The 27,497-nt window shown below is 49.3% G+C and overlaps 2 protein-coding genes across 3 annotated transcripts in view; both read right to left on the reverse strand.

Annotated features, from left to right (window-relative positions):
* Nucleotides 1-5,105, reverse strand: part of LOC144727406 (numb-like protein) — a 41,711-nt gene extending 36,606 nt beyond the window's left edge. For both annotated transcript variants that reach the window (XM_078606204.1, XM_078606203.1), the window contains exons 1-2: nucleotides 4,078-5,105; nucleotides 186-306 (exon numbers count right to left, since the gene is read on the reverse strand). The gene's annotated coding sequence lies outside the window, so the exon portion shown is untranslated. The remainder of the gene's footprint in view (nucleotides 1-185; nucleotides 307-4,077) is intronic.
* Nucleotides 5,106-15,433: 10,328 nt separating this feature from the next.
* Nucleotides 15,434-27,497, reverse strand: part of KNTC1 (kinetochore associated 1) — a 71,254-nt gene continuing 59,190 nt past the window's right edge. The window contains exons 62-65 of the mRNA XM_078606205.1: nucleotides 26,610-26,699; nucleotides 24,363-24,511; nucleotides 17,623-17,710; nucleotides 15,434-16,421 (exon numbers count right to left, since the gene is read on the reverse strand). Of these exons, the coding sequence (XP_078462331.1) occupies nucleotides 16,389-16,421; nucleotides 17,623-17,710; nucleotides 24,363-24,511; nucleotides 26,610-26,699 (360 nt within the window). The 3' untranslated portion in view covers nucleotides 15,434-16,388. The remainder of the gene's footprint in view (nucleotides 16,422-17,622; nucleotides 17,711-24,362; nucleotides 24,512-26,609; nucleotides 26,700-27,497) is intronic.

Below are 27,497 nucleotides of genomic sequence, written 5' to 3' on the forward strand. Positions count from 1 at the left end.
AGATAGAGAGATAGACACACAGATAGAGAGATAGACACGCAGGGCTACACATAAGTTACTAAAATGCAAAATTGGACATGGGGTGGAGGTCGGGGGTGGTGATGGGTGCAGGAAAGGGCATTGAATTCCTGGCACCATGACCCACGCCATCCACGCTTTGAGCTCCACGCGTCCCCTCCACTCACCACGCGTGGTCTCTCCCTCTGTCACGGCGTGGTCACGGCGCTGGGGGTACCCGCCCCTCCCCGTCCCTCTCCTTCCGTCTCCGTCCCACCGCTCTGCAAAGCACGAAGTCCTCGAAGGCACCTGCAGGGTGTGTGGGACAGCCCCCGAGGGAGGGGGGGGAGAGGCGAATTCGGCAGTAGTTCTGTAACATCACCTTCCAGGGCCATGATGTGGCACGGGAGGAGGGGGGTGGCATTGCATCGCTAGAATACGTCTCGTGACACAACACCGATAGGTCGATTAGAATACAATATAATTGTGCTGTCAATATTATGAAACGTTAGAACGTACGCATGGACGTTGAACACCTTTCCAACGAGCCCTATTAATTGTACGTGACATCGCTTCACGCGGCCGGAGCTGACAGGTTAGGGTAGATTTTGTATTGGCTGCGGCGGCCTGGGAAAGCCTTGATCGAGCAGCGGACAGAGCACAGCCGGTGACGACGATGGCGATGCTAAAATAGCAGCGGCCGGACTTCTGCACGGGACCCACAATGCACCAGATTTGCAAGACAGGATCTCAAAAAGAGAAGTTGCTTTTTTGTTCTAAAGTTGTGGGTTCTTATTGTTGCTGTTGTTGAGAATTCCATTTCACAACCGTATATAAAATGCCCGCTCATGCACCAAGTCACGCAATTTGGCAGCGCTGCCGAGTGAATTATAAGAACACTCCAGGAATTTGGCCAAATCTCTAAGAACGTAACCCCCCCCCCCTTCCGCCATAGGCTTCACTGACTGTTGAGGAAAGAACTGTTAGCTAGTTGTTGGCTAGCACCTATGAAAGCCGGCATGGCACCGGAGGAGGTGGACAGCCAGAACCACAGGTGATGTTTACACACCGCACCAGGTACTCATTTGAGGCTGAGTCGACCCAGGGGAAGCCCAGTGTCGGTTCAGATATTCGTCCCCGATGTTGGTCGTGAGCGGGAATCGAACTCAGGTCGCCGGGTTCACATAGCGCAGTGCGCTAACCACTGCACTACCGCTCCCCACATACACCACTTGCATCACGAACAAACACCACGCTTACACTCCACACACTCCAACTAAACACACCATTCAGATACACACACAACCGTAGCACCACACCGTTGACAAAGCTCCCCCGTACAGCCTGAACACTCGGGGCAAGTGCTGTTGACGAGCGCCTATGAAGGCCGGAACGGCACACGAGGAAGTAGGTGACCAACACCACGCCGGGCCGCCTTTGTCTTCCCAGTGTGGCGATGTTTACACATCGCGCACCAGGTACTGATTTGAGACTGAGTCGACCTATGGGAGGCCCAGGACCGGTTCAAATAATCGTCACTGCCCAGTCGCGTCCTGCACGAGCCTCCTCATCGGCAAGTCCAATCAGCCGCACATCCTCCCGTGCCGCATCAGCCCATCTCTTTTCTAGCCCGTTCAGCCCCCCCCTCTATCCGGCTAATCAGAAGCTGCTTGGGCCTGCAAGTGGGTGGACATTCGGGATACATGGCCCAGCCAACGCAGCCTCGCCTCCCAGAGACGCTCACAGATGGGGGCCGTGTCCAGATCTTGCAAGGATTTGTGAGCTCCTCGCACAATCCAGCCTGGTCGTGGGCAAGCCGGTCTGAATGTTTCCCACCGGCGCAGATGTTCCTTCCGAGGGAGTGGGGTTCCACGTTTCTCAAGCACGGAGAAGACGAGATCACAACCGTGGCCGAAAGGACCCAAGGCTTCGTGCGGAGCTGATCTGTCCCATGCCTTCCAATCACCCGAGTCCCACCGCCTGCGTTATGACAGGAGGTCATACGATGGCATCTTTGCACTCATCAGAGTTGCCTGTATCCTTCCACTGATGCTCAATTTTCAGCGGGGGCGTAAGCCACCACCACCACCAACCACCACCACCATTCCTCGCCTCCGGTTGGAGGCGAGCCCACAGTAGCCTGGGATTCAGGGAATCCCACATCTGACCGCCACGCTCCCACGTCCCCTTCAAACCAATTACACACACGCACTGGCACACAGACACGCGCGCGCAAAGGCAAAGATCCCCCCTATAGTCTCAACAGACTCTTGGGGCAAGTGCTGATAGACACAGCTATATACACCTGCACTGACACAGACAATGCACACATTCAGAGCTTACAACCCATACGTACTGTACAGTATACGTCGTAACACCCGCTGATACAAAGACACACTGACACACACCACTCACATATACACATCAATCACACATACACCCACACAACACACACACTCGCATGCACACCACTTACATAAAAACACAATCTACACCACTCACATACACAGCATTCATAACACACACACACCCCAACAGCACGCACATATACACATCAATCACACATACACCCACACAACATTTACACAAAAACACAATCTACACCACTCACATACACATTATTCATATAACACACACACCCCAACAACACTCACATATACACATCAATCACACATACACCCCCACAACACACACACTCGCATGCACACCACTTCCACAAAAAAACACAATCTACACCACTCACATACACAGCATTCATAACACACACACACACCACTCATACACACCACATGCCGAGCTACAGACACACAAACCCACGTACACAATAAACAACGCAGACACAATGCACATGCACACATGCCTGTACACATAGCCACACACACAACGCAAAATACACACAAACACAAGCCACACACACTCAACACACGAGACAAAGACATACACAGGCGTACACACACCACACACCACAAACCACACAGATACACACACACATTGCACACATACATAAAATACAAACCACACACACACACCACAAACCACACACATGCACAGACTACACACATTGCACACATACACACACGGACACACAACTAGGCACGCACACACACCACACACACGTGCGCTGGGACACACACACACTAACGCACTGCAGCAACACACACGGGTACAAAGGCAAAGGTCCCCCGCAAAGCCTTTGCCAGACTGTAGGGGCAAGTGCGAGCACCGATGACAGCCGGCCCAACACCACGTCCTGTGCCGATGTTTCCACACGCCGCACCAGCTACACATTTACGGCTGAGTCGACCTAGTGGATCGGGAATCGAACTCTGGGTCTTGGCACACATACACAAAGACAAATGTCACCCGTATAGACTCAATAGACTGTCGGGGCAAGTGCTGTTAGCGAGCGCCTATGAAGGCCGGCACGGCACACGAAGGAGGGGGGTGGGGTAGGCGATGTTTACACGCCGCACCAGATACTCATTTGAGGCTGAGTCGACTTAGGGGAGGCACAGGACCGGTTCAGATCAGCCGGGTTGGTAGCGAAGCGGCTACCGCTTCTGGGGCACGCACACACACGCACAAGACAAAGATCCCCCGTATAGCCTTAACAGACTGTAGGGGCAAGTGCTGTTAGCGAGTAGCACCTATGAAGGCCGGAACGGTACACGAGGGGGTGGGTGGCCAGCACCACGCCCGACCGCCTTTGTCTCCCCAGTGACGATGTTTACACACCGCACCATGTACTCATTTGAGGCTGAGTCGACCTAGGCGAGGCCCAGGACCGGTTCAGATAATCATCACTGCTGTTGACCGGGAGCGGGAATCGAACTCAGGTGGCCGGGTTCGTAGCGCAGCGCGCTAACCACGACACCACCGCTCCCCATTACATACACGTACACACACACACACACGTACATACACGCACGTACACACACACGTACATACACGCACGTACACACGCACGTACCCACACACGTACACACACACACGTACACACACACACACGTACACACACACACACACACGTACACACACACACGTACACACACGTACACACACACGCACATACACACATACCGGGTTCTGTGTTCAAATCTTCCTTAGCGCGAGATGTGAAGTCGCAGCCTCCTTCTCAATGCTGATTGGCACGTACACACGTGTGTGGATGTGTGTGTGTGGATGTGTGTGGATGTGTGTGTGTGTGAGGATGTGTGTGGATGTGTGTGTGTGTGTGGATGTGTGTGTGTGTGGATGTGTGTGGATGTATGTGTGTGTGGATGTGTGTGTGTGTGGATGTGTGTGTGTGTGGATGTGTGTGTGTATGGATGTGTGTGGGTGGGTGTATGTGTGTGTGTGGGTGTGTGGATCTGTGTGTGGATGTGTGTGGGTGGGTGTGTGTGGATGTGTGTGTGTGTGGGTGTGTGGATCTGTGTGTGGATGTGTGTGGGTGTGTGTGGATGTGTGTGTGTGGGTGTGTGTGGATGTGTGTGTGGATGTGTGTGTGTGTGGGTGTGTGTGTGAGGATGTGTGTGTGTGTAATATATATGAATGCGTGGGTATATGCTGTACTTGGATGTATGCATGTGTTGTGTGTATACGTGTGATTGTGTGGCAATGCTTGTGAGGATATGTGTATATGGATGTGTCGGTGTCGCTTTGGATGTGTGTGAATGTGTCTGCTGTATATGGAGGTGTGTATGTATGTGATGTGTATATACTGTAATAGTATATGTGGGTATTCTTGTGTATGGATGTGTTTACAATGTACGCGTATGCACTAGTATAGTGATGTGTGTGTTGATACAAACGTGTGCACGTGTACACACAGGCGCGTGCACTGTATCTGTAAAGATGTGCACATATCAATGTGTATATTGAACGTGAATAATTGAGCGTGCGTAAACTGAATGTTATCCGTGTATAGCTGTGTGTGTGTACCAGTGTGTGTGTGTGTACACAGGCTTGTGTATACGCGTGTGTACGTGTCTGTGTGTATACTGTATGTGTGTAGACGCGTGTGTGTGTGTGTGCGTGTGAATCCAAGTCGCTCTGAGAGAGCCAGCAGCAGTACGCCGCTCATCCGTTCATCATGGGCGCGCGTCACTCTCCCCCCTCCTCCTCCTCATCCCCCCACTCTCCCTCTCCTCCCTCTCCCCCTTTCTCCTCCTCCACTCCCCCCCCTCTCTCCTCCTCCTCATCCCACCCACTATCCCTCTCCTCCCTCTCCCCCTTTCTCCTCCTCCACTCTCCCCCTCTCTCCTCCTCCTCATCCCCCCACTCTCCCTCTCCTCCCTCTCCCCCTTTCTCCTCCTCCACTCTCCCCCTTTCTCCTCCTCCTCATCCCCCCACTCTCCCTCTCCCCCTTTCTCCTCCTCCACTCTCCCCCTCTCTCCTCCTCCTCCCCCCACTCTCCCTCTCCTCCCTCTCCCCCTTTCTCCTCCTCCACTCTCCCCCTTTCTCCTCCTCCTCATCCCCCCACTCTCCCTCTCCCCCTTTCTCCTCCTCCACTCTCCCCCTCTCTCCTCCTCCTCCCCCCACTCTCCCTCTCCTCCCTCTCCCCCTTTCTCCTCCTCCTCATCCCCCACTCTCACTCTCCTCCCTCTCCTCCCTCTCCCCCTTTCTCCTCCTCCACTCTCTCCCTCTCTCCTCCTCCTCCCTCCCTCCTCCCTCTCCCACTCCTCCGTCTCCCCGCCGCGCTCGCATCTCGCTCACCCGCTGCTCCCCCCCTCCCGGCCTCCACCGCATCTGCGACGGGGAAGCTCCCAGCGCCCCCAATAAGTGACAGATGTCACATCAAGCCCACGCGGCCATCGACTCGTCGTCGCTACTTAGATTCCCGATGCGACTGACTCACGCCGACCGACGGTGGAGGGGTTATTTTGATGGCCATACTTCACCACGCCGGTTCGTGCGGGTCGGTAGCGAAGAGGAAGGGGAGTGGGACTCAGAACCGGCGGTGCAGGCATCGCTAGCCACTGATGTTAGCTGTGGCCGGGCATTGAACTCAGGACGCAGGGTTCTTTGCGCAGCGCGCTAACCACAACGCTACCGCTCCCCATGTACATACACAGGCGGGCACACACACACACACAGCCGCGCAATCACACACACACACAAAGGTCCCTTTGTGTAACCTTTTGTAGTGTTGGGACAAGTGCTGTTAGCGAGCTCCTATTAAGGCGCACTAGGGGTATTGTCTGGCGAGCAATACACCCGACCGCCTTTGTCTCTCCATCAGGGATGGCGTGGTTTCACACCGCTCTATAGATACTCATGTAAGGCTACGGTACAGCGCCCCAAAGTCACATCACAAAGACACGTAGTTACATGCACATTCACACACAAGTGTATGCACACACACACAGATATCAAGACAAAGATCCCCCCCTATAGCTTGAACAGACTGTTGGGGCAAGTGCTGCTAGCGAGCACCTATGAAGGCCGGCACGGCACACGTGGGGGTGGGTGGCCAGCACCACGCCCGGTCGCCTTTGTCTCCCCAGTGGCGCTGTTTTTTTATTTTTTACACCGCACCAGGTACTCGTTTGAGGCTGAGTCGACCTAGGGGAGTCCCAGGCGTGGTTCAAATAAACGCCACTGCTATTGCATACATACATTCATTCGTACATACTAGTCCAGGGAATTTGGTACCAAAAAAAAATTCCCACTCAATATTTCAAGAGCCGCCCAATGCACACGTGGGTAAATGCGAGACGGTGCTGGTCCTTAATAAAACTGTCACGAAGCAGCGGCCCTTGATAAAGCTGCATGCGGCTCCGTAGCCCGCAGCTTTGCCGACGCCCCTGAACTAGACACATGCAAAAAAAATGAAACATACAGATATATACACACACTTACACACGCAGACGTAACGGAGGCCCTTTTAATGAGCCGTGTAACTGGACACGCGCGCACAGGAAGAGCCATTCCGCGCGTCGTGGATTGTGGTGGCGAGGAATCGCTTCCACCCCCCCCCCACCCCCCACGGGAACATCGCTCGCATCCTGCACTGGAGACTCGCCGAGCGCCGGTCCGTCTGGGGGGCGAATGCGCGCCTTGGCGACACGGGGGGGAGGGGGGGTCTGACATAAAGGCAAAGTTACGCCGTGTTTGTTATAGGCTGCAAAGGGTTGTGGTGGGGCGGCGTGGGGGGTGGGGCAAGTTCTGTTATTAAGCGAGCATCTGTGATGTGCCCGGTACCAGTTGCACCCTCGGCTGCCTGTATCTCCCAAAGTTGTGATGTTCACGTACAGCACCAGGTACAGACGATAGCTCAGGCCCCGGCTGGCCAGAGGGCAGCAGTCCGCAGGGCGAATGCCCGGTGGGGCCGGTCCATTGCGAGAGACGGTGGGCCGGGCTGTATGGGGAAAATTGCAAATGTGATCAGAATTTGTTTTTATAATAAAAAATATTGTATTACCTCTAATGTGTACGCTTCATTGCTTATTTACGCTTTCCGTTGGCATTAAGTCCCGTATATTCGGCAGCCACAAAGATTCAACCTTACCGGCCCAATTGTTTTATTTTTGGACCAGCCCAAATGGTCCAATGAAGTTGCCCGGCAATTTGGGCCCCTGTATGTTGAGAAATACCTTGGCCGATTTTTTTTTGTCACTGGGTACAGAACTTATTTAAGGCCGAATCGACCTAGGTAATTCCAAGCCACGGGGGTGGGGGTTGAGGCAGCTGCAGAGGAGAATCCTCCCAGCTGAGCTGGCAGTAGAGTATTCTTAGGTTTTGTCGGTAAAGTCACGTAGGTAAAAAATTGAAATTAATAAAAGTAAAATTAAATAAAAATTTAAATAAAATAACTGGCAGTAGAGGTTTGGGTCGTAGTAGAGGCAGGGGTTGGGATGGGGCCGATTCCACCGATGATCTTGAAGGCAGTGAGGGCAATGTTGTAGTTGATGCAGACTTGAATTTGGAAGCAGTAGTAGGGATTTGAGGACCGTGATGATGTGCTATCAAAGGGACTTCTGGTCTCAATTCTGTCTCTTGATTAAATGCTATAATACAATGCTCTCTTACTCGCTCTTGTCTCGGAGGATTTTCTTGATGTTTTTTTTTATTTTCATATAAAAGGTTCGCTCAGATTTTTGGTTGTATACCCTGTAACAAGGCACCAGTGTCCTTTATTTAACTCGGCAACGGGCACACTGAGGTCAGTAATGTTTAAAGGCGTTGTAGGATGAGGCAGGTCGCTCGATGTGAGGTGACAAGGCACCACGTGGTGGCCTTCAGAGTTCCTGACAACACCTGGGGCGCGAGAGCGAACAAATTGAGGCCATGAAATAAAATATTTATAAATGTAAAAATTTCCACTTAAATCGTTTTTGTTGCTGGGCTCACTCGCATATAAGAAACGTAGTCTTTCGCAGCCAATGCCATCGCGAAAACCTACGTTGTTAAACTGACGATGGGGAGGATACTTTTCGCCTGATGATGCTAGTTGTAATTACCGGCGAAACGTCGTACTCTGTAAATGTTGCGGATGTAACTCTCCAACACGCCGGTTAGTGCTGTACTAGTAACGAATTTGCACGTTCTATTTACGTGACAAACCTCACTAATTGGCTGTGTCGTATTATGGATAAGAAACGTGCACTACATTTTAAACGCCACTTATGCCGTGCGACTGCGAATCTTTTCTGCTTCCGTAGCACCATCCTCCAAGTGCAGTACAGCTCTCGAGTGTGCAGACGGTGCAACTGCACAGTGCCGAACTACGGGTGTGTGTGTGTTGAACTTCTTTTGCACCGTACGTAGCCAACCGTGCTAATCGGAGATGCGGGAAAGGGTGAGAGGGGTAACATGGGCCGGTCTATTGGCGGGGGGGGGGCATTGGACAGGTGGCCTCATGAGCCCCCCCTCTCCCACCCCCGTTTCACTCCTTACAACCACAACAGCCGTCATTCGCGGTGGCGTCACCACGGCGCTCGTGCCAGGCTATGTGCACTTGAAAGCCACGTGAAGTGTGGAACGCCCGCAGGCAGGTCACGGGACAGACCCAGGTGCCATGGGTTGACTGACTTGAGATGACTGGCCGATGCACCAGCTGTGCCTCCCTAATGTACCAACTTGCTGTGTTTTAGCCGCCCAATCGCTCCGATCGTTGTTGTGAGCGTCGCTCCTCCGCCCTCCGTTGTTGCTGGAGGGCGACCGCCTCCAACTGCCCAGTAGCAGCAGCGTCCTTCACGAGCCTCCTCTACAGAGGCCGATCTCGACACCGCTTGTACCGGTCATTGGCAAGTCCACTCAGCTCCACGTCCTCGCGTGACACATCAGCTCCGTCAACGATTCTCCAGCCCGTGCCGCGTCCGTACAACCACATGACCCACGCCAGAGGTCGCACACGGGTTTTGATTCCTTACCCGTACCCGGCCGTACCAGGGTCGCAAACGGGTATCGGGTACCTGATTGCGACCTCTGGGATGAAGCCATGTTGCAGGCGCGGGTGGGTTGATTCTAGTAACTTGAATTGTGAGAAGAGACAAGACGTTGGGAAATGAGTGACAAACAGTTACTCACCAGTGACTCACGGCCTACCCGTACCCGTACCCGGCCGCACCAGGGTCGGAAACGGGTACCCGTACCCGGCCGGGTACCCGGCCGGGTACGGGTAGCCGGGTATCGGGTAGGGTACCCGGTTGCGAACTCTGACCCACGCCAACCCACGCCACTCTCCCAGAGCCGTCCATCCCGACCGCACGACGTTGATTGGTTTCTTTAAAACTGCGCGCCGGGAATTTTCGGAATGGAAACGTTCCGTCTCATGAGATGATGTCGAGAGCACACAATGGGATATAATTGTGGGGTGGGAGATAATCCTGTTTCGAAGAGAAATACAGTTCAGCTCAAGGGACAGAGTCTAATAGTCTCGTACTCCGGCTTCTAGGGGTACAAGGCGATGCTTATATCGTTCGCAAAAAGGTTTAGCTTCGATCGTGTTTGGATGGGCGACCACCGCGCACAAAAAAAAACAAGTTGCTATTGGCTGCTGGCGGGGGCGGGGGGGCTCTGGTGTGGGCAGCGGAGAGCAGTAGAGCACAATCCATTATTGTACTGTACTCTGCTCCCACGCCATCACCACGGCGCGCGAACCAGCGTGGGGTTAAGTAGGACACATAATCCACATGGCCCCATGTGACCCGCACGACGTGTGGAGGAGGCCCTCATCCAGTAGTGGATGGACAAAAAGGCCTGTGCATGATGATGGTGGTGTTGATGATGGTGTTCATGATGATGAAGAAAGCGCTGTTCTGGGCCACCCACCACAAGCAGCTGTTTTCTTTGACATACCGTCCCGCCTAAAATTAGGCTAATCCCTCGGGGTTGGCTGGGTGGGTTGCGGGGTCAGAGAGCTACGGTGACACCACCCTTGACACCTTCCTTGGATTCAAACCCGGTGGCCCAGCCGTGACCAAAACCGGTTGCTGAAGGTGCAGCGAGTTGATGGTCTCAGCCTGGCTTGCCAAATAACTACCACGAAGAAAACGCGTTGTTGTTGTTTTTTTTAAGCTTGAGTTTTCACTTCATTTGGCACAATTCGAGCCCCGCGACAAACGAGGAGTGTGACAATCTTTGGACGGCGCGTACCAACAGGTGTGCGCCGAACACGGACACGTGGTCGACTTGGGACCAGGTAGTCCTGACATCCATCTCCAGTGGCGAGTCGTGGTTGACAAGGACCCTGGTGCCAGGGATGAGAAGGGGTCCTCCCCTCTCCAATTTCACTCCTCTTCATAGCCCGGTGTATGTATCTTCTTGGTTCTTTCGGTAAAGTCACGTAGAAGGGAAGTAATAAAATAATAAAAAATATTTTATCATTTTATTTTATTATGTTTTATTTGTATTATTTTATTACTTCCCTTCTATGTGACTTTACCGAAAGAACCAAGAAGATTAATCTCTGCAGTCACGAACGCTTTAAATCGGTGTATGTATGTTCAAATTCTTTTGCAACTTACGTAGCCAAGCGTGCCAATCGGGGCTTGGGTCACCACCAACCCGAGGGTCCCTGTGCGATCGCACCGCCTGCACACTCGATTAAGCTAAAGCCACCGTTCATCTTCAAGAGCTATTCTGCTGCGATAGCGACGCGCTGCCAACTGCCAGATTTCCAAATGTTAAAAATGTCATCTTCTAAAAGACGTAACATCAGACAACAAGAAATCTGGCATAGCCAACGAAAAGACCGTCCTGAGCGTTTCACGACCACAATCCCAACATCGCTGCCAGAATGATCGCAGCCTCGTGCCACGCGATCGCTCGCCGTGTGGGTGCCTTCGCTTCCACAGAAGCGAGCCGCAAATTCCCATTCCAAATCGTTCGTTCGCTTCGATGGCGAGATGTTAACTACTTCGCCTGGTACACAGGAGGTCGTGGGTTCGATCCCAAACCCTGACGCCTGCTGTATATTTGGAATTTGCGTGCCTCTCTCCCCTTGGTCATGTGGATTTTTCTCCGGGTCCCTCGGATTTTTTCCCCCTCCACATTTATAAACATGTGTCTAGAGTATTTGCCAGCTATACATTTCCACGTGATCAGCCACTCCGTTGAGCTATGATTTGCGGCCAGATCGCTCCTCGGCGGGCCGTACCTTGTAAAATTAAATAAACCATAGTTTAGTTCAGTTTCTGTCTGTTAAGCGACGTGGTTTTCCGTGCGGCACACGGGTCCAATGTTAACCCTTGGAGTAAGTAAGTGACGGCTGCTCGCTCCGCGCTCGCTCGCAACAGATGCCGCGCCTAATGAGAGCGTCGCTCGCGCGGTCACGTGATGAGAAGACGCCGCTGCCAGGCACTGCCACCCAACCCCTCGCTGGATGAGGTCTTGGCAGGGTCTCATCGGGGCAAACGGTTCCACAAGTGGCGCACACTTGAACCCGTTGGCGCTCACAGATTTCATTTTTTATTTTTATTTTATTCTACTAGGTAAGGCCCACTGAGCTGTATAGCGCCTTTGCAGAAGCGACCTGGCCACAAGTGACAGCCCAACGAAGAAGTGGCTTATCGCGTGGACATTTATTATAGCGGCAGCCAAAAACTCCAAACGCGCGTTTCTAAATGTGGAGGGGAAACCAAGAGAACCCGGAGAAAAATCCACACAATCACGGGGAGAGAGGCATGCACATTTCAAATATACGGCAGGCGTCAGGATCGGGATCGAATCTACAATCTCCTGTATACCAGGCGAGGTAGTTAACATCTCACCACCGTGGCACCCTATTCGAAGGGGGGGGGGTTGGGAAATAATTTCGGGGGAAGCAAGCTTGATTGCATATAAACTACGTTTTAATTCATCACCGTCGTCATCATTATCAACCATGGTCACTCCACAGCTGGATGGCGAGTTTGGATGATAAATGTATTCGGACACATTATTTCTTTGTTTACAGTTCGCATTTTCCGAAACATCACCAAAGTGGTTTTGACAACGGTGCTGTCTAAAAACGAGCGAACTGCACTCCTGCTTTTAACGTGTACGCTCCCCACCGCGAAACGAAATAATAACTTTCATGCCGCTTGTTAATCCACCGAGTCTTAAGATTACTTTTTTTTTGAGAATCCCAGCTACATTGTTGGCATGTTTGACTAATTCTATTTTAATGACTATTTTTTGAGGGGTTGGGGGGAGGTGTGGGTGTGGGAGAAAATGGGAGTATGCAACAATGGAAAAAGAAAAAAAAATCCACCACGCATACGAAGACAACACGCGCTCAGAAGATCCGCACAGATGGATTTAAGAAACAATTGCACGCAGCCCGAGCTGATGAAATTCCCCGGCCGTCTCCCATTCAACTGTTTCGCATCCTCCGACGACTGCTTTTTTGTCTCGCGACATTCGATGCGATCGGGCGCGTTCAAAGAGATGTTGGTTGTAAGCCGGGGGTTGCCCCCTAACCGGCCCTCATCGACAAACCGCACGTCATCCGCGCCACCCATTCAAACATCTCTAGCATTAAGCCAATTCCTCCACACGTGTAGTGCACACCGTGTGCAGGAGGCGCACGCCATCTCTCTCTGCAAGTCGCTTCACCCCCCCCCCACCCCGTCGCTTGTGTCACACCGCCCGCGGGCAGCCTGACATTGCACACAGGTCGAGGCAGCGTCTGCGACAGCTGCCCGCCCACTCTGGTGACACATAGTCCCGAATCGCGAGTTGGCGGTAAAAAAAAAACACCTTTTCATACATTTCCGGCGTAACATTTTGGCTAATTGGTTGAAACGAGTGGCGATTTGTGTTTTTTACATTTGACACCAGATATTTGGCGAAACTGCCAATTTATCCAGCAATCTGCATCAGGCCCATGCAGTGTTAATAATACAAAACATAATAAAGGGGTTGATTGAAAATATTTCGCTACGCTGGCCAATGCGGGTTGGTGAAGGGGGGGGGGGAGAGAAGACTCAGGACCGGTTCAGATATCGATCATCACCGTTGATGGCCGTGACCGGGGATCGACCTCAAATAGCCAGCTTCATAGCAGTGCGCTAACCACTGCGCCACCACTCCGCACCATTAACACACTGCAGTGATTCACATCTGTTCGGCCGAGCAAGTGGCTTTTAATAATGAAGAAATTCCTGCCCACTCGAATGCACGTCACATTTTTCTCCATCAACACCAAGCAACCTCGTGCGTCACAAGTGAAGTCATTGTCTCCCCGCTGAAATCAACAATGCAGCACCATTGACGTCCATTGGCAAGCCCCCGAGCGAGTGGTGGAAATTAAATATTCCTATGGCGAGGTCCTCTGTCCTTATTACTGTACATTGTTCCAATTAGCACGGTTGGCTACGTACGGTGCGAAAGAAGTTCAACATATGATAATTGGCAGAGGTGTGGACTCGAGTCATGTGACTTGGACTCGAGTCAGACTCGAGTCATGAATTTGATGACTTGCGACTCGACTTGGACTTGCATAACAATGACTTTGTCCCACCTATGAGATGTGGACTCGAGTCATGTGACTTGGACTCGAGTCAGACTCGAGTCATGAATTTGATGACTTGCGACTCGACTTGGACTTGCATAACAATGACTTTGTCCCACCTCTGATAATTGGTCATTGGAACCTCATTTGCCAGTAAAAAATATGATAATTGTTTTTTTACCCTTCTATCTGGCAACAAAACTGACACCTTTAAAAAAAAAACGGACACCTTTAAAAAAAAAAAGATCATATTTTTTACTGGCAAATGAGGTTCCAATGGTGAAATTCAACATACATACATAGTTCCTCCCATGTACGATTGGGGTGGCATGCCAGTGACCAGCGCGTTGCACTATAATCCCGTCAAGCTGAGTTGGATTCCCGTCTTTGGCCAATGTGAGTGCGAGTGATATTTGAACCATTCCCGTGTGCCCTCCCGGCAACACGCACTGACCAGCGTGGAGAGGTATGGTCAAACAACTCCCGAGACCAATAAGGTGAGAGTACGCCTTCATACAGCAGTGGATTTATAAGTGGCTGTATATGATTACATTACTGTATCATTATTACCGCGTAGTTTTTCTGTTTGTGGTCGTGCTGTTACAGCTCTCCGGCCTGTTCCAATTGTACAGCGTATTGTTTGGCACGAGGTCCGACGTTTCGCTCCGCATGCCTGAATGGGAGCTTGCTTCTTTTCTTGTTCAATTCAGCTCCTGAAGAAGCTCCCAGAATGTGGTTATTGTTGTTGGACTTGCATCCCACTGGGATTTTTGCACACAGCGTTGGTGTACGGTGCTTTTTCTGGAAGACTTTGCAGTTTTTTCCTGTATTTTTCTGTTTGCGCATAGTCACTTTAAGATGTTTTCTTGCTCATGTTTTTGTTTTGTTGTGGTTGCACCTGATTCAAGAGCCGAATGGCTCACAGGGCTATACCAAATAAACTGAAACTGAATGTGCAGCGACACGTCGGACGTCACGCCAAGCAACGCGCGGCACGGCACGGCACCACATCAGAGAGCCGTTGTTATAACGACGTATGGACGCAGCAGAATGCAGAGGCACCAAGTGTGGAGCTTGACGCGTGCCAGGCTAGACGAATGAAAGAGGTTGATCGCAGTTAAAATGCAAGCTGGGCAGTGGTAGAGGCTTTAGGATCGGCATCAAGCCAATGCCGCGACCGCCAACGGTAATAACGGCTGGCAAAAGGTGCAGATTGTGCGTTTTCGTTAAAAATTCCTTGTTTCACACGGTGGCTCCTGTCTGTCCCTCAGCCAGCGCTCGAGTGACGGGGGTCTGACGCCAATGGGCCACGTCTCACCACGTGCAGTTGCGAGCAACTTGTAGTTGCAAAGCAGCTGCAATCGAGGGTTTACAGTGATTGCCTGTGATTTTCAGTGATTGCCTGTGATTTTGCGGTGTGCCGTCACTGATCGATTGACGGATGATTGAAACTTCCAAAGCCCACATCAAAAACAAAAACAGCAAACGTTACAGACATTTGCGCGTAAAGAATCATCTTTATTAAAAGCTAATTTATTTGTCAGGAATCTGAAATGTCATTCTTTCTTGTCCGAACACTGTACATTATAGATACGTATTTTTGAAAGAAATGAGTCTGAAAGTGCAAAGCTTACATACGTTGGCAGAGAATAAACACATCAAGACAGCAAAACGCCCAGATAAAGGTGTCTACAAAAGCACTGAAAAAAATGAACATACCCAAACACCCCTCTTAGAACAGGCTTACTCAAAAATAGAATAACCCACACCTTGTGCAAGCATGTGGGGGTGCACTGACGTGGAACAAACCACTTTTAATAGGGGTGGCAGAGATAGAAAGCTACTTTGTAAAGAGCTAACAGCCCCTGGCTTTCACGAAACAGACTCAATGCATGTCTTCATACACATTCATCAACCTGCTTATCCTTAGTACCCCAGTGACAATTTAATTCTAATTGTGTTTTTGCCAAAGGGATGGTGGGTAGGCCTCATTAACATTAAACACAACAGTTCCTGTCCTCCTTCATCGGATGCCAAGTCCACAATGCATTCAAGGGCGATGTCAGCGACTGCGGGAACAGATATGGGCACCCGCGGCGCGGTTTTGTGCCTAAAGGTTACCGCGCCCCAAAGCCCAAGTGAATGGTGACAGCAGAACAATCGCCGAGGGAATTTACGAGCAGGCGACGCGTCGTTAGAACAACAGGATATAGATATCGCAATCCGGTCTAATATGGCGCTTAGGGGAGGATTTATAATTCCCCCGATGAGTTGCATGACTGCGCGCTCTCCAACATCTAGGTGCACGCTCAACCTCGTGAATAACGTCGCTACCAGTTTCTCTGTTTGCCTTGGCTCCTGGCAGTCCCACCGCTCGCTCAGTGTTTCCGAGGTGTGCGTGACGATAACGCACTTGTTAACTCTCGTGAAAATCCAGCTACGCGAGACATCTTCAGATTTCCAAACTCTGGCCTTCCAGGACCTGCTAAATGACAAAGCACAACGGAAAACGCACCGAGTCGTCACCTGGCGGAGTCCCACCCAACGCGGCGCAGCAATACAGATTTCGTGGTCGATTTCCCGCGTGGGCTTTAAGTTAATCTGACAATGAGCTTGAGAAAGCCTACAACCTACTCCAGTTAGTAGTGGAGTAACGAATCAGTCCCGCCACCCCCGCCGATGCGATGGATTGTCGTGATTCAGGGTTGCGATTTCCTTTAACAATCGATTATTTTCCACAATGTGCTGAACGTAGCAGCCCCGTAGTAGATGCATGGGCCAGCTGAACCCCATTACACGCAACTCACGCGATGCGATTTATGTACCGCGAGCTTAAGAAGCAATCGATAAATGAGTGCATCGCTACACTCCGTATTGGATAAAAAAAATCCATAAAATGAAGATTTATTCATTTTTATATTCCGACGTAATATATTTCACTATTTTATGCGATCTAACCCGAACACCTCAATTATGGATACTATTGGTCGCGAAAGCCTACGTGTTTAACGGATAAATTATTACATCTCGAAGTTTAAGCCACCTGCATATATTTTGCACATTTAAAAGTGGTGGGTAATGAGAGTGTTGTACATTCTTGGTTCTTTTGGAGTCGGTTTTAATGGACCACATTATCTCATTCATTTATTGATTTTGATACAGGTCGATATTAAACTGCAGACGGGCATCAGAGTGCTTTGTGCAGCGTTACTTACATGGCCAACAAGGCCTCGCACTCAATCATGAAAATTTAAAGAGGTAGCCAGGCTCGTGCAGGAACACGTCGTCACGCATTAGCAACGGATGACATCAGAACGGAAAAATCTTTCTGCCACTTACCGCTGGAGGAAAACACTGTCCCACGGTGTACGTCATGCCCGTTGGCCAGGCCACGGGACAGAACTTACACGTTCCCACGCTGGAGTTTACGGTTTGACTCAACGGCATCGTGGCATTTCTGCACGTACGGCAGTAAAGGTGATGTGCCGACAAATATTGGGCGGGACTAATTTTACTGCCACGTAAATTCCACTACGCTGTAAACCCGCACAATTGGGGTGCAATATTAATGACATTTAAAAGGCGGTGTCAGCTGGAGAACTGTAGCAGTTTGTTTTCGTGGAAAATTTTTTGTTGTCTTCGTTATTGCTGCGTTGGCGGGGATCAGAATTGATGTGGCGGCTTACCTCCAAGAGGTCTTCTGGGGAATGGCTGGAATCTAACTCCTCACCACGGCGTATCTTGTGGTTCAGCAGCTCCACAGCCTCGCTCCGACTGAAACATCACGCAGTGGAGGTGTCAGGGGAGGCACAGAGGTCAGAGCACTGGGCCTGTGACGCTGAAATTCTGAGTTTGAATCCAGGCTTCAGCCGTCCATTATTAAACTAGATTCCTGGAGAAAACCGTTTCAGGCTGATTACCAATGACTGTACAAACGATACATTCATCGATTTTGAATTTCAATTAATTCATTCCAGGATTGAGAATTCAAAACTTTGTTTTGATCGAAATCTAACAAAGATACATTGCAGGGAATTTAGATATTTGCATGAAGTGCGTTTAAGTGATGTCATCTTTCGGGACTGTTCTATCGCACGGGGTGGTGCACTGATCACTGCGACAGCTCTTCATAGATATGTGGTTGTCTTGCCACATGACGCCAATCAGCGCAGTTGGGATATAACTTTGAAGAAAGCAAAAATGGAAATGCACAACAATGTGCTTCCATGTTGAATATCAAGTAAAAAAAAATCTTGAACTGACAATTCAAACTTAAAAGTATTTTAATCACTTCGGAAAACAATATTAATAATTTTGTTCACCGTTACTGCATCAAGTTCATACAAGCTGCAAATGTATACCAATATATTAACAGCACGTGCAAGATTAGATATTTTTTGACAATGTGAAAATCATTATATAATAATATAATAACGCAGAGCGCGTTTTCCAATGCATTGCTGGATTAAAGTCTGCTGTGGTTATAGTCATGGCAGTTGTTTGTTCATACCTCAACACACTGGTCAGCACGGAGCACTATAGAGGGACTGAGACTGAATACGAGTTTAGATATCACTCGCCACTGTGATGTTAGCCGTGGCTGTGAATCAAACTCAGGTAACCAAGGTGATAATGTAAATTAAAACTTAATATCGTGATAGACTGTGCCATTGGTGGTTGAATTAAAACAACACTTTGTTGATACTAGTACAAAACACCATCAGTAACACTGCCTCAGTGGTGGGATAGTCCGAACAGTTGTGCTTCCTGCACGTTTTTTCTGTAACAAGCGTGTGTTTATGATAAAGAAAGGGTTTTTTTTTAATCTGTATAAAAAATATTTTTTATACCCTTGCCAACGCATTCCCTGCATTTCGCTTTTCTTTTAACTTTTTGGTGAGTTGGTTAAAAGGAAGTGTGTGATGGATTAAAAACAAGGCTGCTTCACAGATGGGCAGCAGTTCCGTGATTTTGAACGTGCATCTCGGACACTTCAAACAAAGATGTGGGTAATCATTGGGGGGAAAAAAAAAATCACCGAGTGGATTTTTAACGAGGGCATAACATGTCTGATGACAAATCACATCATCGGACATACTCCGATGAACTCACCGTGTCGTCCACGCCGGGATAATGACGGCAAATTCAACTTCGTGTTCGTATCAAATAGTTGACTTGCTCCACTGAATAATTCAGATTTTCTAAAACGATGGATAATTGCCTTAAATATCATGACTACCCCACACGTGGGTAATTAGGATGAGGTCGCCCAAATTGTGGGCACTGCCCCAGATGTGGACCAGTGCTGCTTCGGTAAGCGCCCAAACCATTTGGCATGCAGACAGCGTGCCGGTCTGAAAGCCATCTCCTCTAGCTGGAGTGCCCCCCACATGCAATTTTTCACTGAATCTAGATCCAAAGACAAAGCTACCTCATGTAGCCTTGTCAGGCTTTTTGGGGCAAGCACCGTGAGCGAGCACCTATGAAGGCCGGCACAGCACACTGGGTGGGGATCGGTGGCCATCGCCACGCCCGGCAGCCTTCGTCTCCATCGCAGCGATGTTGTCACACTGCATCAGGTATTCATTTCAGGTTGAGTCGACCTAGGGGAGGCCCAAGAGTCGAACGGTCCCACACCACCACTTGCGCACACACTGCTAAAAATAAACTACTCCCAATGTTTTTTTTATATATATCGCAGTATATACTTTTGATATACAAGGCTTTATATTCGTTGTTTTCCCAAATCGCTCGGGAAGTCTCAGGCAGCATGTCGGTTACTTATTCGATTTCTTAACGGATCTATTTCTCTTTGTAGCGTAGCACCACATATTTAAAAGAGAACGGCACGAGTCCTATTCACGAGGGTGTGTCTCAAATCCGCCCCCCCCACCCCCCTCACTTCACGGTGTAAGCAACACGACTGGCCACTGCAAGTAAATCTATGAAAGACACACACACCAGTGAGACGCCCGTGCAATAAAGAACTGGGCCAATACGTTAAACATTCAGGGAATATGGAGGAAGCGCAGAGGTTGAGTAACATTGCCTACACGTGCTTGGGAGTCTAAAAGGCAGCGGGGAGGAAAAGGATCCACAAAGGGGTGAGACGATAAACAACTTTTCCTCGATCAGGGCACCTATTGCGTTGGTACATCCTCACAGACATTATAGCTCCCTTTACGCAAATTTAAATAACTCATCAACCGCCGACCGAAAATGTAAACAGAGTGCCGAGATGATCTGCCTGCGATCGTTTAACGGCATGTGCAGCGTTGCCACAGGATGGGGGAAAACAAAACAAAAACGCACGCACACACACACACAAGAACGGCAGCCACCATTCACCACGAAGTGAGGATGGCAACTGCACCGCAGCACGTGTGCCAGGCGGGGTGAACCTTGAGGTCACATACAGTGTCGAAGGCTCGCTGCCAGTTCGCAAGAAAGAGCGTTATGGGTTAGATCACAAAATAGACTGTTTAGCCTACACAGGATGTTTAGTGAGGCAAGTGCTGTTCGTGAGCATCTATGAAGGCCAAGAGTAGTGTGGAAGAATGCCCACAGTAGTGAGCGGCAAACGTTTGAGAGAAACTGTGTCCAACGCACGGCCTTATCCGGAATGGCCACAGTCGGCTTACGAGTGGATGCAAAAACCTACGTGTCAAAGAACACCTTTTTTAATTGTCCTCTTTGGCCTTGTCGTTATTTGTCAAGCATCGGCCCAGGGTAAAACAGGCTTCGTTGAAACGGCACTCCGCTCACGGCGGACCTAATCTCCACGACGTTTTCGTGCCACGAGTTTTTAGCGTTTATTTTGTTTACATCCCACCGGCGGAGGACTCTTTTACGGTTCGCTGCTGGGAGGCGGAGACGGGGTTGCAGGCGGGCAGAATCACCCACGGGAACGTTAAGAGATTTGCGAGGCGCGCGTGCAAACACGCACGCGATGATCATGCGAATCCTAAAGTAATCGTGCCAATTTGGTCCCAGGACTGCGCAGCGTTAGGAATTCAAGGGAACATGATGGCGCAGCAAATTGGAAGTTAAAGACCCTGCGATGTGCCGTGCATTCTTACTGTGTGCTGGTGAAATCCTCAAAAAAAATTTAATTTTTTTTTATTACAGCACACAACATAACCATTATGTCAAGACAAAATAATCATTAGCGTTGTTGTGGAGCATAAAAGTAACAAAAAAAGCAGACAATATGCTTTCATTAAAAATGTGATCATTATACAGATTACTGTGTTAAGTATGATATAGTTTTACGTCGAATTAGGAACATAACTTAAAAGTCAAAGTTCTTCCTATTCTATCTGGAAGCTCAGCATTATTGATTCAAGCAAGCTTGATTCTATACTCTTTGGTTCTTTCGGTAAAGTCACGTAGGTAGAAAATAAAATCAATCACGACGTGTCGGGCGCAACACATAAGCGTCCGTCATCAGGTGGGAAAGCGTGGTCTGCAGCTGAGGCAGACTGTTTTAAAAGGTTTGAAATGAGTGTAGCTCAAGGGTTATAAAGAAGTGGTCGGGGCTAGTGATGTTAATGTGAGAGCTTGATTCTGCTGATGATATAATGTCAAAACTGGCCGAGCGTTTTGCTTGTATTGAATACATGCTGCTGATATTATGCACTTCCACAAGGCCTTGCAACTGATGGGATGTGTAACAATACAGTGATACCTCGGTGCACGAACGCTTCTGTTCACGAACAACTCGGTTCACGAACAGAAAAGTTCATAAAAATATGCTCCGGTTCACGAACTCCGCTTCGGTTCACGAACAACTCGGTTCACGAACAGAAAAGTTCATAAAAATATGCTCCGGTTCACGAACTCCGCTTCGGTTCACGAACAACTCGGTTCACGAACAGAAAAGTTCATAAAAATCTGCTCCGGTTCACGAACTCCGCTTCGGTTCACGAACAACTCGGTTCACGAACAGAAAAAGTTCATAAAAATATGCTCCGGTTCACGAACTCCGCTTCGGTTCACGAACAACTCGGTTCACGAACAGAAAAGTTCATAAAAATATGCTCCGGTTCACGAACTCCGCTTCGGTTCACGAACAACTCGGTTCACGAACAGAAAAGTTCATAAAAATCTGCTCCGGTTCACGAACTCCGCTTCGGTTCACGAACAACTCGGTTCACGAACAGAAAAGTTCATAAAAATCTGCTCCGGTTCACGAACTCCGCTTCGGTTCACGAACAACTCGGTTCACGAACAGAAAAGTTCATAAAAATCTGCTCCGGTTCACGAACTCCGCTTCGGTTCACGAACAACTCGGTTCACGAACAGAAAAGTTCATAAAAATCTGCTCCGGTTCACGAACTCCGCTTCGGTTCACGAACAACTCGGTTCACGAACAGAAAAGTTCATAAAAATCTGCTCCGGTTCACGAACTCCGCTTCGGTTCACGAACAACTCGGTTCACGAACAGAAAAGTTCATAAAAATCTGCTCCGGTTCACGAACTCCGCTTCGGTTCACGAACAACTCGGTTCACGAACAGAAAAGTTCATAAAAATCTGCTCCGGTTCACGAACTCCGCTTCGGTTCACGAACAGGAGCCGCGGCCATTGTAATGCTATTTCCAGGCTGTCACGTGGTCGTGACTTCCTGTAGGAAGATCGTGGAGAGAAGAAGAGACACAGAAAGAAGTACTGTGAGTACTGTGAAGACACTTTCAGTGACTTTTTGCTTTTTGGTGTGCTTTTTAGCACATACAGTACTGTACTACTGTACTGTACAATACTGTACTCACTGTATTGTACAGTTCACCCGTTTGAGTGCTTACTGAAGTCATCTCAAGCAAGGTTAGTGTTCTCTCTTTATACATTACTATACTGTACAGTACTAATGTGTATTGTAATTTGTTTCATATTTTTGTGCTTCAAAAACCAAAAAAAAGGTCAGAACGGATTAACCGGATTTACATTGAACCCTATGGGAAAATGTGCCTCGGTTCACGACCAATTCGGTTCGCGACCAGAGTCAGTTCACGAATTAAGTTCGTGAACCGAGGTATCACTGTACTTGTTTTATGTGGAGGGGTAGATATATGATGGAGACATATTATATTACATTTGGTTCTGTACCAAATTGGCTAAGTTCCAACTGAGAATTAAAAACATAAATTTGACCATCATGCAACAAACATTACTCTAATATAATACAGTGGGTTGGAACATGGTGCCCTCTACTGTATGAACCAGAGGTCACTTGAAGGGATCTTGGAGGTAGTTCTGTGGTATCCTCTTCCACGGTCGTCCTCCAACATGGAGGGTTGCACTGCTATGCGAGAGACTCTCAGTGCTCAGCCGGCACCACTGGGACCCGAGTTAAAATACTGGCAACTTCTTGTGATACTGGTAGGAACCTTCTGGTTACACCAGCCCACAGGAGATTATTGTGTCCGTCGTGCAGGGAGGGGCTGGGTGGGGAGGGAGGGGCCGGGTGGGGAGGGGAGGGTGGGAAGGGGCTGGGTGGGGAGGGTGGGGCTGAGTGGGGAGGGGAGGGTGGGGCTGGAGTTTATGGTCTGAGGACAGTCACCAATGACTGTAAAAAGAACAGTCATCACTTGATATAAAAAAAACGGCGACTACTTGGTATACATGAGAAGCTGAATCACTAGGGAATGGAAATTGTGGACTCGGGGCGAGATTTATATATTGGTGAGTGGGCAAATTAAACAAGGCAGGAAAAAAACATCCGTCTTGGCAGATCTAATGGAGAAAAAAGCCATAAATAGATTCGCTCCTCCAGGCCTTAACTACCCTCTGTAAACATGTGAATCGCACCCAGGCCCCCAGCCGTGATGGTTTAGTGCTCCACTGTGGGATTCACAAATCCCCTTGAGTAAGTATGAGCCGTCCTGTTATAATTTCACTCCCAGGTATTCTCCATAATCTGTGCTCCACTTCCTGTCTCAGTAGATTTTCAAAGCATGCACCATTCTATTCTTTATGGCACACTTTTCAGCCTTTGTTCCATTCTGCATGTAATTGTCCATGTTTTTGATTCGTGCGTAATTGCGGGTAAAAACCTCTCCCCTTTAGGCACATTAAGTTGCTTTCCATTATTAAATAAAAATGAGATATCCGTTTCAGACGACACGTTGACTTAAGGAAAATAGGTGGGCTTGGGCAGGAAACGTTGCCCGAAGGGGTGATCGTCCGGCGGTCGAGACTACCGACGCAGTGGCGGCCAACGGACAGAACGCTCCCGAGAGGAGAACATCTACCGTGGAGATGGAGCAACAAAACCAGCTCGTATGCTGGTGCTAAGACAGATCGTCGCATCACGAAACCGAGCAACGTCGGTGGCTTGGGGAGGCCTTCATCCGGCAGTGGGTGGCTATATCACAGCTGATGACGATGACGACGATAATGACGACAATGACGGGATTTCTCAGCGCTCACCGGCCATGCTGGGAAAGGAAGGCGAGCAGAGATCTGGGGGTCGCCTCCACGGAAGCAGCGTAGTTCAACACCAGTGACCAGTGTGCAGAGCCGAGTAGTCGCTCGAACTTCGACTTCTCAAACACGTGACTCAGCACCACGTTACGCAGCTGCAACGACGCAGAGAAAGAGAGAATGTGAACAGTAACGTTAAGATAAACACATTCCTGCGGAGGGAGCTGGTAGGAACGTTGGGTTGCTCGGTCAGCGGTCAGGGTCAACGGCGGCGTGGTGTATTCCGCAAATATGGCCGACTGTGAGGGCGGGCACAAGCCGGCGCGAGTAGGTTAAACGTTGAGTTTTATAAGGGCACCACGGGGTAACCAGTCCCTCCCCACCCAGGCCCACCCAGCCCCACCATCCCCACCCAGCCCCTCCCTGCACGACGGACGGACGGACACAATAATCCCGTGGGCTGGTGTAACCAGGAGGTTCCAACCAGTAATAAATAATTAAATGTCCTTCATTAAGCCGGTGAATTTTTACTGAGACTTGCCAAACTATTTTCGGGGGTTGTCCGTGTGTGTGTGTTGGTGACGATGCGTCCTTGTGATTTCAGGCATCTGATTCGTAGAGTTGGTGGATCACACATAGATGCAGTCATTACGTACGTGATGCTCATCTGTACGACAAGGTGCCTGTAATAGGCAGTGCAGAAAGTAGGTGTTGACTTTTTCCACGTCAAGTGTGACTGTTTTCTTTTGTGCTGGTTTTTTTCCAGTCACTCTCAGTTTCCTCCCACGTGCAAAATGACTCAAACAAGGAATTGACCAAACATCTCTAAGAGTAGGTCCCTTCAGAGTCATGCAGGTTTTTCTCTTGAGACTTGCAATGGGTCTCTTCTTTGAAAAATCAGGAATAAACATTCTTGACTTTAATAATTTCCACGCAAGTTAGTTGTATTAACAGAAGACGTTGCTCATACAACAATAACAATTGTCCTGTTAAATATATTTTTAAATCGGTAATAAAATAAGGGTCTTAAGGATGGAAATTTGGCCAGATCATTATGTGGCCTCACCCAAAAATTAATTTATAATACCAATATTGTCTGCAAAAACCGACGCTAACGGTTTCTTCACAACTGTCCGACGTTGCAACCTTGAGCTGAAGGTGGAGTCGCACCGATGTGTATTGTACCAGTCAGGGCGACCGTATCACCACCACCTATCCAGCCGCTTGGTATGATTTATTGCTTCCGAGCATCGGGGAGTCATCGAACCTTGGCTGGATTGTATTAACGCACGCTACAGCTACATTTGTCCTAACTGCTGCTTATCCAAACTGGTGTATCTCCCTACGGGATGTGTGAATAATTGATGCTGTTCTATCAAAGAAAAAAAGGGGACCCAAAATCTGAAGAGCTCGTGTTTGCCGAGGACGCCACCAGAGAGAGAAGTTACACGTTGTGGTCTATTGGCGGAAACGATTGTAATTAGGAGAGATAATTTCCCCGAAAAAATCTATAGCGTCCAACAGGCGCTTCAATTGTTTCTTCGCCCTGAACGTGCAGTCAAGGCGGCTAATTTGTCCTCCGAAAGCGAAGCACATCATCCATCATCCCTCGTCGTGGGGGGAGTCGCAGGCGCGCGTGGCCCCAGCCATACGTCGTGATGATCCGCGCCCTGGCAATCTTCCGTCCCCATAGTTTCCCCACCGAATCCGCCATTCATACCGACAAATAACTGACGGGGGCATTCGTCACAATTCATCGCAAGCAGATGCTGAGCTTTCACATCCAGCTCCATCAACGTCAAGGAAAATGTGTTTCTTCAGAGGGTGCTGATAATTTCATTATTTTTATAAACAAGGAGTTCTTTTGCTGTTAACGCCACGTTGACTCACCTCCAGGAAACGTTCACATGCATTAAACTCCACGGTCACGCTTGTGCAATTTCTTAACGCCAACATCGCAAACGACAACAAGTCTTTGATCGCATATCATATAAGCAGGCAAACCCTATTGCCGAGCAGCGAGTACGCGATGCAACGCTAGAATTCTCCGCCCATCAAGAGCCGTCGCGTCTCTCGAAGTGACACTGAAAGTAAAATCGAAGGGACGTGACATACAAAGACGGTGAAACCGCGCTGTGCACTGTGCCCAGTCCTACGAGGATTTTTTTCTCCTCCCCTTCACCCCGAGTGAAAAAAAAAAATCCATTTGTTGCCCAAGGGCAGGCTTATCATGGGCGAGTGCACCCAACGTGCCTGGAGTGCAAGTCCCGAGAATTCCGTCTTGTCCACGTCCTCCGAGACCTGTGTCAGAAGCGTGTCCAGACAGCACGAGGAGAGGAAGCCCTGGCAGAGAGTGGGAGGCACAGAAGCGATGCCACCATTACGTTTCGGCAAAGGCTGGCACACGCATGGGTTCGGGAGGCTCGCCATTCGGCGACTTAAAGAGCCGTAATCTAAAAAAATGCATCTGATCTTCCAGATACAGCATTTGTCCAGACTGTGTCTTCCGAGTTGTCCGACTAGGGTTTAGAAGTATCGTTAGTAAGAAGAAGACTTTAACGTGAATTTTGGCCAAGCCGTGGTGGTGCTCGTGACGTCTTTGCAATATTCTATTAAAATTTACGAAATTCATGCTGCAGTAATATCACTGGACCACTAAGCCACCTCTAAAAGTAAATGTTCTCATCAATAAAGCATTGGATTTATGGCAGACAGCTCTATATAGCTTGACGTTGATTTTTTGAGTTGTGCCATTCCTTTTAACTACCCAGCATAAACATTTTCAAAGTAACCCCGACAAATGCCATGTTTCCTGTGTCTATCTCATGCCAATTATAGCAATGCTTTTTTTTTTATTATCAGCACTGGAATAAACTAAATCAAGTGAAACAATACATTACATTTCGATGGAGTTTTTTTTTGCAAACTGACTGGACAGGGACCATCAAATCAGTAGAACTGAGAATCCAGTGAAATCACAGTTGGGTGGCTCAAACTTGGTTTCGAACCCAGCGTCTCAGCAGCGGCGGCAGCTCAGTGTTGTGACAAGGCCGTCACGCACCGCCCCCACCTCTCCGCATTCGCGTCACGACGCGCTACCGCCACTCGCGATGACGCGTTACCTCCACGGCTCAGGTCAAC

This window comes from Lampetra planeri, chromosome 25 (genome assembly GCF_965212315.1).
Source record: "Lampetra planeri chromosome 25, kcLamPlan1.2.h2, whole genome shotgun sequence".
NCBI classification, from domain to species: domain Eukaryota; kingdom Metazoa; phylum Chordata; class Hyperoartia; order Petromyzontiformes; family Petromyzontidae; genus Lampetra; species Lampetra planeri.